The sequence below is a fragment of the Pseudophryne corroboree genome, chromosome 1 (genome assembly GCF_028390025.1).
Source record: "Pseudophryne corroboree isolate aPseCor3 chromosome 1, aPseCor3.hap2, whole genome shotgun sequence".
NCBI lineage: Eukaryota > Metazoa > Chordata > Amphibia > Anura > Myobatrachidae > Pseudophryne > Pseudophryne corroboree.
The window spans coordinates 529,932,746-529,949,984 of NC_086444.1; the positions used below are offsets into that span (position 1 = coordinate 529,932,746).

At 44.1% G+C, this 17,239-nt stretch overlaps 1 protein-coding gene across 38 annotated transcripts in view; it reads right to left on the reverse strand.

Moving 5' to 3' along the window:
* Positions 1-17,239, reverse strand: part of PTPRD (protein tyrosine phosphatase receptor type D) — a 2,362,472-nt gene that overhangs the window by 32,796 nt on the left and 2,312,437 nt on the right. For all 38 annotated transcript variants that reach the window (XM_063914017.1, XM_063914015.1, XM_063914014.1 and 35 more), the window contains 2 exons: positions 8,560-8,679; positions 6,791-6,945 (listed from right to left, as the gene is read on the reverse strand). In XM_063914017.1, the coding sequence (XP_063770087.1) occupies positions 6,791-6,945; positions 8,560-8,679 (275 nt within the window). The remainder of the gene's footprint in view (positions 1-6,790; positions 6,946-8,559; positions 8,680-17,239) is intronic.

Sequence of the window (17,239 nt, forward strand, 5' to 3'; positions counted from 1 at the left end):
AAGTACCAGCCAATCAGCTTCTGTCATTATTCAAACACAGCTTGTAACATTAGGAGCTGATTGGCTGGTATTGTATCTCTCTCTCTCTCTCTCTGAGGCTTAGTAAATAGACCCCTTAGTTACACATGTAGGGGCATATGTAGTAAGCCTTGGGGAGAGATAAAGTGGAAAGGGATAAAGTAGCAGCCAATCAGCTCATAACTGTCATGTTACAGGCTGTGTTTGAAACATGACAGCTAGGAGCTGGTTGGTTGGTACTGAATATCCATACTTACCTACTCTCACACTGCCAGTAGTCTCCTGCCCACACTCCTGTTACCCTGCCACCCATTTATCGAGTAAAGTAGGCAGACTGGGTGGCTGATGATGTGATTAGCAATGAATCACATCATTGTAGCCACACCCCCATTCAAAGCCTCTTATTTATTTATTAGCAGTTATAGAACGCAGCAAATTCTGTTGCGCTTTACAATTGGAAATAACAATGATATAACAAAACTGGGTAATAACAAGCAGTCATAAAGGTAGGAAGGCCCTGATCGCAAGCTTACAATCTATATCCTCTTGTGCCGCCCACACCCCCTCTCCGCTCCCTAAGCCAAACCACAAACCGCGCACTGCCCACCGATGTGCCAAAAAGTCGGTAACTATATTTAGCTCTCTCCACTTTATCTCTCTGCAAGGTATATAGACCCCTTAGGCCAAGATTTATCAAAGATTTGAGAGAGATATAGTGGAGAAAGATAAAGTACTAACCAATCATATCCTGTAATTTCTCAGCCTAGTGCTGATGCGCTGTGTCTCTCCTCCATGCTAGCTACTCTAGCGAGCTCTAACATGCAGCACGAAGCTGGCAGCCGCCACAGCCAGGGACACTGCTGGACCTGCTGCGGTGAATGGGCAATGACACCTGTCGAAATCGATAGCTGTAGTTGTCAGAATAGTCAGTGCAAGTGCTTCAACTTGCACACACTTCCGCATTAATACATGGGGGTGAAGCGGTATCGGTGCACATAACGTGTGCTGATACCACTTCTCCCCCTCCCCCCATATCACCGGATTATACATCTATCCATAAGTACTATACTGTACATCTCAAGTGGATGTTGTGAGTTCTGAGGAGAGTTACCAGACAAGGACCACTGCAATAGATGTATGAAGGGTCGATATGGGGAAGTGAGGTATCAGCGCATATTACTGTGCCGGTGTGTGCTACAAGACAGGTCTATAATGGCGCTGCTATCTAAAATATATACAGGGCAATGTATGAACGGTCATTGGCACTCACCATTACGACAACTGCTGCTATTTCGACAGCTGCAGGTGTTGTTGCCCTATCTCCACAGCAGGGACAGTTCTACGATGGCTGCCGGCTATGGGCTGCATGTGAGATCTCACAATAGTAATGAGATCTTGCAAATGCTCAGAGGAGCCAGCCTGGGGAGAGAGACAGTGCATCAGCACTAAGCTGATGCGTTCTGCGTTCTAATGGGGATAACTGGAGGGGGGAGTTTTCACTCCCCTGCTCCCGCAGACAAGGGGGTAAATTTACTAAGGTGGTTTTTTTTTTTAAGATCTAGTGATATTGCCCATAGCAAACAATCAGATTCTATCTATTATCTTCTAGAAGCAGCTAGATAAATGTTAAGTAGAATCTGATTGGTTACTGTGGGCAACATCACCAGTTCTAAAAAAATTCCCACCTAAGTAAATTTACCCTAAGATGTTAATATATCTTGTCAGTCTAGCTTCCTGGTTCTCCTTGGTAAAGAGGTGGAGCAGGAAGCGGTATTGCATGGGTATAATACATTTACACCACAGCCGTTACAGGGTTCTAAACTTGTGTCATGTTAATTGAAGTTATCAATTACAGTAAGCAAGTAGCAAATAGAAAGGATACTGTATGTATGTACATTTGTTGGAAAATGGTTTGGTGCTACTACATTTACTAAATAGTTCAATATCTTGCATAAAAAAAGACGTGATAATATGATGTAATTAAAACACAGTATCTACACAACGTTGCTGACTGCATTGATGAGATTGGGACATTGCAGCCATAACTAAGCTCATAGCATGACTGTTACTACTTGGGTGAGGAATATTCTAACTAGACCCCTTTCACTGTCAGGGACTGGAGTAATGACACAGCCAATCCCCCTGAACCAATCAAGAGAGATAAATAAATATGTTTTCTTTATAACTTTTGCAGGGACTTATCTGGTTCCGTCAGTGGTTTCCAGGTCAACTTGATGCTGTTTTTCATGTGCAAAATACAGATGTGTCCTTATACATCTTCGCTGCTTGTCATGTCAAACAGTCCCTCTGCGCGTTAGGTTGTGCGAAAATCTTCTAATGTCAGACATCTTTTTTGCTTCTCGTGTGCTGAAAATGCATCTTGTAAGCAATGCAATGTGACTAGGATGAATGGGAGACTGTGCTGATTAATTTGATATACTGTATGACACTTGTATATCTGTGTGTGACTGAGGGGGGCATGTACCAAGCAGTGATAAAAGTGGAGAAGTGAGCCAGTGGAGAAGTTGACCATGGCAGCCAATCAGTGCTTACGTAACATTTATAAAGTACCTTCTATAAAATTTTACGGAGCAGCTGATTGGTTGCCATGGGCAACTTCTCCACTGGCTCACTTCTCCACACTTTTCACTGCTTCATGAATAGACCCCTGAGTCTCTGAGTCCGTAAACGAATACATGCAGCTTTTATCCAATACAAGTTCTGTTTTGCTCCGTATACAGTCATTCACACACAATATACAAGTGCCATATATCAAATTAATCAGCACAGTCTCCTTGTGTGTCCTAGTCACATTACGTTGCAACTAGGACGCACTGACGGCAAAAAAAGGATGCCGTCAGCAGGGTTGCACAGCATCTGAAGGCTCACTCATGCCAGGCATTTCGCACTGAATGACGTATTGAGGTTGGATGTATGAGGACACATCTGTAGCACATATTCTCCTTCCATGAGAGAAGATCAATGCAGTTTTTGGCATGTAATGTGCCTAGCACCCAGCCTTTTCCTGGGACAGTGGGAGGGCACTAGGGCAGTGCAAACAAATCAGCCCCCAGCACAAGTAAATTGAGGATAGCTGTTCACTTTATGGGGAATATTAACTAAAGTCTGGGGTTTTTAGAAGTGGAGATGTTGCCCATAGCAGCCAATCAGATTCTATCTATTATCTTTTAGGAGGTGCTAGATAAACGATAAGTAGACTCTGATTGGTTGCTATGGGCAACATCTCCACTTCTATAAACCCGCACCTTTTTAAGTATACCCCATGGGTCAGAATGCTACCAGATGTGACTTAATACAGTACAATTCATTTATATATATAACAGATGTAACTATTTTTCATTCTCTATACAAAAAAACCCCTGATAATTCTCATTGTGTATTTAAACAATAAAATACAACTAACAGCACTACAATATCCTTTGAGTCCCAGGCAAGACAAACATTTCATTTTAGCCTTAGCGACAATCAGGCGTAAACTTTATCCACATTGCAACAGCATTTTTCCCTGTGGTGTATTTACTGCTAATGTAACCTGGGGATGCACAGCTTATTTATTACATTTTAAAGACTGTCCCAATACAATGCTAACATTGTTCTCATCTAGAGGCCTCGGTGGGAAAGTAATTTTTAAAACAACTTTATTCCTTACTTGGTTTATTTCTGTATGTATTTTTAAGGGTTCTTGTATCCACCATCTGTTGCTAACACAGTTACCAAATCGTACGTGGTGTTGCTTTTATGCAATATAATACATTTAAACAATTGTATGATGATTATTATTGTTTGAAATAATGACTTGCTTTTGGTTGCAGCCCAAATATTTTCAATCCCAGCTGAGCATGACATGTTGCAGGATATTGTATGGACACAAAATATATGTGTAATGGATATAGGTACAGCTGGGAAAGCTCAGCTGTACCCCTGACCAGATCCCCGTTATTGGGTTATAAAAACATTTTTACATTTCCTGCAGATGGTCGAATTCTTTTCTTTACCAGTAATGCTCATTCAGAATTCATTACGGACAGCTGCTGGCTGTGATATAATGATATCGCTTGTAGACAAAAAAAAACTACACTGCAGTCACTAAGATCTACTCTACCTTATTCAAACACATACGAGTACACAAAGACTTGCTGATGCAGTGTGTCCCCACAAATAAAATAACTCATTACATGAATGCATGTAGATGAAATGGCTTAGTGCATATCTGATAAAATAATACAATAAAAGTGAAAACAGATGTTGGAAGAAAATTGCAGGCTGTAATTAAACCGTGATGATATTCTTTAGACAAGCACTGTCCTCAAAATACAGCAGCATCTAAAATGTAACTTTACTGTATTTCAGGAATTTACTATATACATATATATATATATATATTTTTTTTATATATATATACACACACCCACACACATACACACAGATGTGTCCTCAGAATTCTTTGCTGCAGTCGCACCATACAGCCCCTCTTGGAATGCCAGGTCCTGTGAGAGTCTTTCAGCATCGATTGTCTTTTTTGTGACTTTTTTGCAGAAAAATGCATGTTAGATGCAACGCGGTGCGGCTAGATCACTTTTATATCTGTGTGCAACTGAGTATCTGACTCTGCATAGGAATTGCTACGATGCAGCAGCTCTGTTTTTTTCCATGTCAAGTTCTGTTATATTTCATACACAAACTCAGTCGTACACAGATATACAAGTGTTGCAAATCAAATTAATCAGCAAAGTCAACCCGTGTATCCTAGTCACATTGCGTTGCAACTAAGACGCATTTTCAGAGCTGCAAGGGACCTGTCAGCTTACTGACGATAGGCATCTCCTGCTGTATGTCATATTAAGGCTAGATGTAGGACACAACTAAATACATACCCTCCAACTGTACCTTTTTTGCAGGTACATTACCTTTTTTTATGGTCTGTACCGATTTTTGACTCTCCAGACCTTCATTGAAGATATAGGAAAAGGGATGTGGCCACGCCCCTTTTGCCCATGGTCACGTCCCCTTTTCGAATTTGTACCAATTTTTATGTGAAAAATGTTGGAGGGTATGTATATATATATATATATATATATATATATAAACATACATACACAGAACTCGACCCAAATGATCCAATCAATTCAGGTGCAGTATTTCTTTGTGTGGACCTCGCTATTGAGATATCTGTAATTATATGTGTAACTTGTCAACTTTACTTCCCTTGTGCTAAAAAAAAAAAAATCACTGGGATGATAATGGAATATCATATTTATGAAAATTTTAGATCCCAAAAGGTATGCACACAATTGCTGTGTACTGTATTTTGCTACTTATGAAAGGGAAACGAACCAGTGGCATATCTTCAATACTTACCTCTCCGGAGTGAGGTCTGCAGCAACATCTCTGCATAAATGACAGGGGAAATGGTGGTGTGCCACATGCACAGTAGACTTTGGCACAGCGCCAGCGTCTACTAGCGATGCACTGACCGGCTGCCGACTTAAGAGGAGGGGGCCCCCGACCTCTGTGTTAGGTATGTAACCTGCATCTTCCATTATACATCTGAGTCTCTTTTCTCCTCAAACTAGATTTTAGTATTGAAATGGACATTAAGGGCCTGGTTTAGAGTTGGATGTAAGTCCATTTGTGCAACATACAGTAAATAAGAATTGTCCCATGTGCACAACTAAAACATATGTTTAGTGTATCTAGTACAGTACTTGGATTCCCTCACTCTAAGTAAGTTAGAGGTGGGTGTTTATGTGTAAGTGGCCATACATTAAAATACTCTATGGTGATGCAAGTCATCCACACCACATAGATATGCTTCCAAGTCTGAGATACATGTACAGTATGCCTATTAAGAAGTTTCTATTTGCACACATACCACAGGACTAGTGCCATTCTATGAATCGATAAAACAAAAACACAGCATAGAATAGTGCATCTCTGCATCTAAGAACCTGATTCTGAGCTAGGAGGTAAAGCAAAATAGATTAAGTATCTGTGCACCAGGACGACCCATGCCGCAATGCAAGGAGTGCAAATAATTTTTTTTTACATGTAGTGTAAATACTGTCTGCTTTTGCATGTAGCCCGTATATACTGTGCAGCTTTAATTTTACACTGCAATTTAGATGTGAGTCTGGACACACCCCTAAATAGCCTCCCAACATTTGAGAAGTGGAGAACGGGATTGCCACCACTGTAAGCTGAAGGCACGTGCCTCTGAAAAGGGAGCATGGATTTGGTCCAAGTTAAGCCACGGCTCCTGAATGATGCTATTTTGGTGGCATGCCTGTATGACACCCCCCTGTTTTCACGTCATGCTGAAGGCGAGCCCGGCACTCCAGCAACTGTGCACTGAAGGGACGCTGTGCACCACTTTCACCGGCACTGCTGCTCAGTCCACCAAACCTCCCAGCTGCCCGTGGGACGCTGCGGTCTGTTGGTGTGACAGCGGGACAGTCCTCAAATAGCTGGACTGTCATGCAAAAATCAGGATAGTTGGGAGGTATGTCTAAATATCTCAGCACAGTATATCTGCTCCACCTGCAGTGCAAAACTGCTTTGCCAAGGTGCAGTTACTTGCTCTTTTTTTATTTACTCCCACCTCAAAATACTTATACTAAATCAAGCCCTTATAGTGCCCGTTATATACAGTACATACAATTTAACATAACATTTCTAATGTTCTTTCTAAAACTACCATGCTTTGGTACATCTATCCACATGTATTGACAATTTCAAGTGCATTCTACAGTACCTGCAATGTACGACCATTGGCCCTGCATCCGGAGGGTTACATGTTTTCACTCTTCTCAAGAATGCTAGAAAAGGTGTTGGGTGTTCTGGGACACCATGATCCGGCCATGCTGTAAACTGAAACTGCCTGACTTCCCGCTTTTCACTTGATCCATTCTGTCAAACAGAGAACTTAGCTTTACAACAATAGTTTCCCAAAAGCATATAAATGAAATGGGCTTATTAAAGGAATGACAGGAAGTATGACATGTTATTGTTACAGACTGAAAATGCTGCGGCCATTTGGAACAATTACACTTGCCCGGTGTCTTGTTGGAGTATCATTTCTTATATGATTTAAATAATATTAGCATTTATTTTTGAAAATTTTATGACATGTTGAAACAAATTGTATTTTGCTCTGTAAAATGGGTTTTAGACAGATTGGTATGCTTATGGATTACTTGTGTCTGTTACTAAGCAACCGTTCCATAGTTTCTATAATTATAGGCTTTTGAGAAGCAATTATTGAAAATGGAACATTATTTCCTACATTAGTATTTACAGGAAGATATCAAACTAAATATAATGTCATTATTTTTACTACATTTCTCATTTTAATAGCACATTTTTTTCAAACAGAGATTAAGGTGGTGCCGCTATCATATTACATTATAGGAAGTCAGCTGTTTTGTTATTCTACTTATTTAATAATGAATGTCTGTTAGCCAAAGGCAGTTAAATAAGCTAAAACCTAAACCTTTGAGACATCACAGAAAGATATGTGAAACAAATTGGAAGTCTCAGTGAATGGATGAAATGTACATATACTGTATACAGTACATCAGTGTTTGATCATGTAGCCAGATACACCAGAGTACACTGCTCAGAGGTAGAATAATTGAACTGATGAACCTTACAATATGTTTGATTTCATTTGCGGCCAGTACATATGGCAATAATAATGGGCAGGTTGCACACCAGTGAATCGACATAATAGAAATATATTTTCTATTTAATGCCGTAACAATGAGCCACTGAGTTGCTGGTTTCCACAGCAGGAAATGACTTTAAGTGTGCCCCAATGTCCTAGATCAGTTAAACATCAGGATTTTTCATGCCTCTCATATTTTAGCCAGAGAAGGAACTGCACAGAAGTCTGTGTGATGATACCACGTCCGCCCATCATCTGAGTGATGTATTAAGCCTGGAGAAGTGATAAAGTGGAAGGTGATAATGCACCAGCAAATCAGCTCCTAACTGTGATTTTTCAAACCCGGTGTGTAAATTGACAGTTAGGAGCTGATTGGCTGGTGCGTTATCACCTTCCACTTTATCACTTCTCCAGGCTTAATACATCTTACTCCATGGGGTTGGGATCGGGAGACCGGCGGTGGTGATCCCGGCGATCAGCATACCGACGTCGGGATCCCGTCCGCCAAACTGCCTGCGGGGGCAAGAGCAGTCTTGCTTTTCTCTCGCCACACAGCGGGCTCGGCGGCTCGCTGCATTCGCTATAGGTTCTATTCCCACTCTATGGGTGTTGTGGACACCCACAAATGGGAATAGTTCATGTTAGTCGGCATGCCGACTGTCAGGATTTCTAGTGGTCGGGTTTCCACCGTCGGTATCCGGACCGCCGGTCACATGATTACATCCCCCTCCATGTGTGCCTCTGCAAACACTATCTTCTTGGCTTGTACAACGCACTGTATGACATTACAAGAGTACAACAGTCCTGCTGCTTTGTTACTATTAATGTAACACTAACACAAAATAAATAAGTTTTACCTTATAAAGAGCAAATGTCCTGACACAGTAGGTTGCAAGCTCAACGGTGTCCAATAGAGTCACTTGGATAAGGCCATATGTTTCTGTACCTCTGCTTGGCCAATACTGATCACATTTTATCTAGAAAGAAGGAGTACAGTGAATGTTAGCACCACAAACAATTATTATTTTAATAAATCTGATATTACACACATTTATTTTTCTGCTTCCCACAGTAAGTAGTTGTCAAAAGATGGAAAGAGGTAGTGATTCACTTAAAGCTGTGTATTTATTTTATAGCCCGGTAAGCTGACCATGCTCATATCAAGGTATAATGTGTTTTTCTGAAGACAGGTGGTTGTAGAAATGAGCAGTAATGAATGGAGTGGGAGTGGAGTCTGGCATAGGTATGGTTAGAACAGGATGCCTGTTTGTACTGTCTGTATGGACATGGATGAAGATCACATATAGTATGCACATTTTGCTCTAGGTTCAGCCGCTTAATTTTAAATGAAGTGTGCTTTGGTACAAAATTAATTTGAAGTTGTGGATAATGGTTTAACTTTATATTATGCAAGTACATATGTGCATAATGGTGGGTGGGGTTCATAATCTGGGGACTGGGACATTGCATCCACTTGTGATGAAAAACAATGTCATACTACCAAATAACTATTTATAATTTCATGGGTTGGATTGTAGCAAGTTCGTTTCAGTTTGAAAGTTTTTATGCCATGCTGTATGCTGCCATGTGCTTGGCAGTTGAGAAGCATGATCCTGCATTTAGCATACTAGACAGGAAGCATGATGCAGCGTCTGCACATCCCACCAGTCATCACACGCATGTTTATTAATGCCGTATGCTTGAAGAAAATCACAAAGGACAGCCCTCTCAAAAAGAGGGATCTGATTGTATCCCCCCCAGGGGGGGAAATGTGATCCCTCTCAGGGGGGTGTCGAAGTCAAAAATATTACATACACACCACATACAAACTCCAAACAGATGAGTCTCTGTGCGTGCGCATACACGCAGCGTGCACAGCGATATATGGCAGCATACGCATTCACATAGACAAGCCACAAAGACATATTCAACACATATTTCATACAACACATAAATTACACATAGACAAAACATGTCAAGCACTAGACATTATAATGTATTTATATAATAGAGTGCAACATCAGATATATATGTATTACTGGAATGGAACAAGCTAAACATATCATGCTTAGTGTCAAAATGATCAGGAAAATGTGTGTGTTAATTTGATAGCTATGGGTAGATTGTAGCACATTGCAACAATTAGTTATGACCAAATGTATGAATACAAATGACTTTCTGAGACTTGAAAATGCCCTCACAGCATGACCCTGGGGGCAGACACATGTGTTTGCATCATAGGACAAAAGCCCTCACACTGACCTATGAGCTGTCGAGTTCTTGAGAGACCTCCCTCCCCTGGTCTAATAGTAGAAGACTCAGCCCCAGACACGTACCTCCCCCAATACACAATATATAGGTATTTTCCCTCATCCAGGAAGCTCTATTAGTTGCTTGCAGAGAGAGAGAGATGGAGACGAGTGTGCACTGAGCATGGGATAGGGTGAAGTATGCTGGCTGTAACTGATTCTATTGTAACTGTAACTGATCCTTATGTAACTACAACTGCTTCTTGTGTAATTGTAACTCCGTAACCATATATATACATATTATAACTGAATGATATACTGTACATAAGTAATTTTGTATGCATACCTGTCACGATCCGGGTATCTGGATGCCATTACTTACCCTTCAGATGCCTCCTAAGGCTGGCTCAGCGTTCCAGGACCGGATCCCGCTGTTCCTGAGTTTCCACATGCAGAATGTCAGAGTGGTGATTTCATCAGCCGCAGCCTCCGCTGTGCCCGCGTGGTTAAATGTGCGCTTGTCAGTCTGGCGTCTCCTGTGGCCGGCGTCGCCATTACTGTTTCAATTCTCACATGGATTACAAACCAAACTTCCCTCCAAGTGTCTGCATGGGCGCAGCCATCTTGGATTTTGTCATCTGATTATTTCCACCAATCTGCTGTCTGTATTGTTGATTTGCATAATTGCCTAGCCAACCCCTTCCTTGCTGCGGGTATAAGTATGCTGTGCCTGAGCAAGGAAGGCGTCAGTGCTTTGGTTGTCTAACCTAGTTCCAGTTTGTCTCTCTCCTGTGGTTGTCTTCCAGGTTCCAGCTCCTGTCTCCAGACTTCTGCTATAGAGACCCGCACCAGCATTCCATCTGCGGTGTAGCCTGACTCTCCGATCCATTCTGGACTCACCTGTTTCCAGCTACAACAATCACCTGCTTCCAGCCCAGCTTCCAGCAGTGTACAGCTTCTCTTAAAGGGCCGGTGTCCTTTCTGCAGTTTACCACTCTCCACCGGTATTATTATTTCACCGCTCTCAAACAATCACCTGCTTCCAGCCCAGCTTCCAGCAGTGTATAGCTTCTCTTAAAGGGCCGGTGTCCTTTTCTGCAGTTTACCACTCTCCACCGGTATTATTATTTCACCGCTCTCAAACTCCAAACTTCATTATTATTTCATCGCTCTCAAGTTTGTTTATTATTTAACTGGTTCCAGCCAGTATCCACTCCGTACCAACAACAGTCTGGTTCCAGCCAGTATCCACAGCAGCCGTTTTACCTTCAGCAGCCCAGCCTTTCCTGGAACATCAGCTGGTACGATCCTGGGTTCTCTCCATTGCTACAGTCAGGCCTGGTAAGGACTTTCCAACTAGAAGATTATAAGAACTGTCTCACACTACCAGTGCCTGTGGCCCTTGCCACCCTGTAGTACCCAGGAATTGTATTTATCCTCTGTTGACTTTTATGTTTCCTTTTACTGCTGCTGTGTTACGGAGTTTGTCATAATAAACATCATTGACTTTTATCCTGGTTGTCGTGGTCACGCCTTCGGGCAGTTATTCTACATGTTACTTACATGTCTAGGGGTCTGATACAACCTCCCAGGTTCCGTTACATCTCAGCCCCTACAACTGAGGCTGCCTCCCGTCTGCTCAGGCCCTCAGTTGTGACAGTAAGCACTGACCTAATGAATCCAGCCGGAGACCAGGATCAAGCGGCCAGGCCGATGCAAGAACTGGCAGCCCGACTTGAACATCAGGAGGCTGCACAGGGCCACATCATCCGCTGTCTCCAGGATCTCTCTACACGGCTGGATGGGATTCAAACGACCCTCCGTGGACCTGGCACGTCCGGTGCGTCCACTACAGTAACACCAGCTGTAACCCCACCCACCTTACCCATTTCCAGTCCACATCTTCATCTTCCAACGCCAGCAAAATTTGATGGATCTCCAAGGTTCTGCAGGGGATTTCTCAATCAATGTGAAATCCACTTTGAGCTTCTACCTGGCAATTTCTTCAGTGACCGTACCAAAATTGCCTATATCATCTCCCTTCTCAGTGGCCCAGCCCTTGACTGGGCATCACCTTTATGGGAGAAGTCTGATCCCCTGCTATCCTCCTATACTGACTTTGTAGCTACATTCAGGCGCATCTTCGACGAGCCAGGCCGGATAACATCTGCTTCATCTGAGATTCTCCGTTTACGCCAGGGAACACGTACTGTGGGACAGTATCTTATACAGTTTAAAATCCTGGCATCCGAACTGGCATGGAACGACGAGGCCCTGTATGCTGCATTCTGGCATGGCTTATCAGAACGCATCAAGGATGAGTTAGCTACCAGAGACTTGCCCTCTAAGTTGGATGAGCTAATTTCTCTTTGCACGAAGGTTGATCTACGTTTCAGAGAGAGAGCAACCGAGCGAGGAAGATCATCTACTCCTAAATCTTCTGCTCCTCCTCCTCGTCAACCATCTCCATCCAAGGATGAGCCTATGCAAATTAGTCGTTCCCGTCTATCTCCCGCTGAGCGCCGAAGACGTCTCTCTGAGTCTCTCTGTCTCTACTGTGCAGCTCCGTCGCACACTATCAATGCCTGTCCCAAACGTCCGGGAAACTCCAGATCCTAGCTCGCCAAGGAGAGGGCCGGCTAGGAGTAATGATCTCCTCTCCATCTCCTCATGACTGTAACCTCCCAGTGTCGCTCCAAATTGCTCAACGTTACAGGAACGTCATTGCCCTCCTTGATTCCGGAGCAGCTGAGAATTTCATAACCGAAGCTTATGTTAAACGGTGGTCCCTACCCACCGAGAGACTGTCCTCGTCCATCTCTTTGACTGCCGTGGATGGCAGCAAGATTTTTGACGCAGTCATTTCCTTAAGGACTCTTCCAGTTCGTCTGAGAGTGGGAGTTCTTCATTCTGAGTATATTTCTTTTTTAGTGATTCCAAGAGCCACACATCCAGTGGTTTTAGGCCTTCCATGGCTCTGTCTCCACAACCCATCAATTGACTGGACGACTACGCAAATATTGGCATGGGGTCCCTCCTGTGCTGAGACTTGTTTAGCCAAAGTTCTTCCTGTTTGTTCTTCCTTCCCCAGGTCATCTGATGTTCCGCCTCCTCCATATCAAGACTTCACGGACGTGTTCAGTAAAGCCTCTGCTGATATCCTTCCTCCTCATAGAGAATGGGACTGCCCAATCGACCTCATTCCAGGGAAGGTTCCACCGCGAGGCCGAACTTATCCGTTGTCTCTGCCTGAGACACACTCCATGGAAGAGTACATCAAAGAGAACCTGGCGAAGGGTTTCATCCGACCATCTTCTTCTCCAGCCGGCGCAGGCTTCTTCTTCGTTAAGAAGAAAGACGGTGGTCTGCGTCCGTGCATCGATTACAGAGGTCTGAACGACATTACCGTCAAGAACCGATACCCTTTACCCCTGATTACCGAGCTCTTTGATAGAGTTAGTGGTGCAACTATTTTCACAAAGCTGGACTTGAGGGGTGCCTACAATCTCATCCGAATCCGTGAGGGTGACGAGTGGAAGACCGCCTTTAACACCCGTGACGGACATTATGAGTACCTCGTCATGCCCTTCGGATTGAGCAACGCTCCAGCAGTCTTCCAGCACTTCGTGAATGAGATTTTCAGGGACATCTTGTACCGCCATGTCGTGGTTTATCTAGACGACATCCTCATCTTTGCTAATAATCTCGAAGATCATCGTTTCTGGGTAAAAGAGGTTCTTTCCCGTCTCCGTGTCAATCACCTCTATTGTAAATTGGAGAAGTGTGTGTTTGAAGTTAAAACCATTCCGTTTCTAGGTTACATTGTGTCCGGTTCCGGACTAGAGATGGATCCTGAGAAACTCCAAGCAATCCAGAATTGGCCTATACCCTTAAGCCTCAAAGGGGTCCAGAGGTTCTTAGGGTTCGCCAATTATTATAGAAAATTTATACGAGACTTTTCCACCATCGTGGCGCCTATCACTGCATTAACCAAGAAAGGTGCTAATCCGTCCAAGTGGTCCGAGGAAGCTACACAGGCCTTTCACCTTCTGAAGCAACGGTTCATCTCTGCACCAGTTCTGAAACAGCCCGACACCGACTCTCCTTTTATCTTAGAGGTAGATGCCTCCTCCGTTGGAGTAGGAGCGGTGTTATCCCAGAGGGCCAAAGATGGACATCTACATCCTTGCAGTTTCTTCTCCCGGAAGTTCTCCCCAGCTGAGCGCAACTATGCCATTGGCGATCAGGAGTTGCTAGCCATCAAGCTCGCTCTGGAGGAGTGGAGATACCTGTTGGAGGGAGCTTCCCACTCAATCACCATACTTACCGACCACAAAAATCTTTTATATCTCAAAGGCGCACAATGTCTGAATCCTCGTCAGGCCAGATGGGCACTTTTCTTTTCTAGGTTTGACTTTAAACTCCAGTTCTGTCCGGGTTCTCAGAATCGTAAGGCCGATGCCCTTTCCCGCTCATGGGAGCAAGAAAATGAGTCCGAGTCTGCAGACAAGCATCCTATTATTAATCCGTTGGCATTCTCCACGGTAGGGATGGACTCTACGCCTCCACCAGGGAAATGTTTTGTTAAGCCAGTTCTAAGGAAGAAACTCATGCATTGGGCCCATGCTTCCCGTTTTGCTGGACATACAGGCATTCAGAAAACCCTTGAATTTATTTCTAGGTCCTACTGGTAGCCAACTCTGAAGAAGGACGTTATGGAATTTATTGCCTCCTGCCCAAAGTGTGCCCAACACAAAGTCTCCCGCCAGTCGCGTGCGCGGCAACTGGTTCCATTATCTGTTCCCCGTCGACCTTGGACCCATTTGTCGATGGACTTTGTTTCCGATCTACCTATCTGCAACAAGTTATACCATCTGGGTGGTAGTTGACCGGTTCACCAAGATGGCACATTTCATCCCTCTCACCGGTCTTCCGTCAGCTTCCAAGTTGGCTCAAGTGTTTATACAAGAGATCTTCCGACTTCACGGTCTTCCTGAAGAGATCATCTCGGATCGTGGAGTACAATTTGTAGCCAAATTTTGGCGAAGTTTGTGTCAAGCCCTCCAAGTCAAGTTAAAGTTTTCCACGGCTTACCATCCTCAGACCAATGGTCAAACCGAGAGGGTGAATCAGGACTTGGAGGCCTTCCTCCGTATATATGTGTCTTCCTCTCAAGATGACTGGGTTCAACTCCTTCCTTGGGCCGAGTTCAGCCACAACAATCAATACCATTCCTCATCTTCTTCTACACCATTCTTCATTAATTATGGATTCCACCCTAAAGTTCCAGAATTCCAACCGCTTCCCGCAACTTCTGTTCCAGCAGTGGATGTCACCTTGCGTCAGTTTTCAAATAACTGGAGGAACGTCCGCGCAGCCCTGCTTAAAGCCTCATTCAGGTATAAGAAGTTTGCCGATAGGAAGCGTAGAGCGGTTCCTGCTCTCAAGGTGGGTGATCGTGTGTGGCTGTCCACGAAGAATTTGAGGTTGAGAGTTCCCAGCATGAAATTTGCACCTCGCTACATCGGACCCTTCAAGATTGAACAAGTCATCAATCCTGTTGCCTACAGGTTACAGTTACCATCCTTCTTGAAAATACCCAGGACATTTCATGTTTCTTTGTTGAAACCGCTGATCCTGAATCGGTTTCATTCCGCACTTCCTCCAGCTCCCAAAGTTCAGACTTAACGGGGAGTCGAGTACGAGGTGGCCAAGATTTTGGAGTCACGTTTCCGTTACGGTCAGTTACAATACCTCATTGACTGGAAGGGCTATGGTCCTGAAGAACGCTCTTGGACCAATGCCTCAGACGTCCATGCTCCTGCCTTGGTCCGAAATTTCCACGCAAAGTTTCCTTTAAAGCCTAAGAAGTGTCCTGGGGCCACTCCTAAAGGGGGGGGGTGGTGTCACGATCCGGGTATCTGGATGCCATTACTTACCCTTCAGATGCCTCCTAAGGCTGGCTCAGCGTTCCAGGACCGGATCCCGCTGTTCCTGAGTTTCCACATGCAGAATGTCAGAGTGGTGATTTCATCAGCCGCAGCCTCCGCTGTGCCCGCGTGGTTAAATGTGCGCTTGTCAGTCTGGCGTCTCCTGTGGCCGGCGTCGCCATTACTGTTTCAATTCTCACATGGATTACAAACCAAACTTCCCTCCAAGTGTCTGCATGGGCGCAGCCATCTTGGATTTTGTCATCTGATTATTTCCACCAATCTGCTGTCTGTATTGTTGATTTGCATAATTGCCTAGCCAACCCCTTCCTTGCTGCAGGTATAAGTATGCTGTGCCTGAGCAAGGAAGGCGTCAGTGCTTTGGTTGTCTAACCTAGTTCCAGTTTGTCTCTCTCCTGTGGTTGTCTTCCAGGTTCCAGCTCCTGTCTCCAGACTTCTGCTATAGAGACCCGCACCAGCATTCCATCTGCGGTGTAGCCTGACTCTCCGATCCATTCTGGACTCACCTGTTTCCAGCTACAACAATCACCTGCTTCCAGCCCAGCTTCCAGCAGTGTACAGCTTCTCTTAAAGGGCCGGTGTCCTTTCTGCAGTTTACCACTCTCCACCGGTATTATTATTTCACCGCTCTCAAACAATCACCTGCTTCCAGCCCAGCTTCCAGCAGTGTATAGCTTCTCTTAAAGGGCCGGTGTCCTTTTCTGCAGTTTACCACTCTCCACCGGTATTATTATTTCACCGCTCTCAAACTCCAAACTTCATTATTATTTCATCGCTCTCAAGTTTGTTTATTATTTAACTGGTTCCAGCCAGTATCCACTCCGTACCAACAACGGTCTGGTTCCAGCCAGTATCCACAGCAGCCGTTTTACCTTCAGCAGCCCAGCCTTTCCTGGAACATCAGCTGGTACGATCCTGGGTTCTCTCCATTGCTACAGTCAGGCCTGGTAAGGACTTTCCAACTAGAAGATTATAAGAACTGTCTCACACTACCAGTGCCTGTGGCCCTTGCCACCCTGTAGTACCCAGGAATTGTATTTATCCTCTGTTGACTTTTATGTTTCCTTTTACTGCTGCTGTGTTACGGAGTTTGTCATAATAAACATCATTGACTTTTATCCTGGTTGTCGTGGTCACGCCTTCGGGCAGTTATTCTACATGTTACTTACATGTCTAGGGGTCTGATACAACCTCCCAGGTTCCGTTACATCTCAGCCCCTACAACTGAGGCTGCCTCCCGTCTGCTCAGGCCCTCAGTTGTGACAATACCCTTTTAATATCAAATATATACATCTCTGAGCGTTGGACCTCAGCTTACCATGTGTGCGACTGCTTGC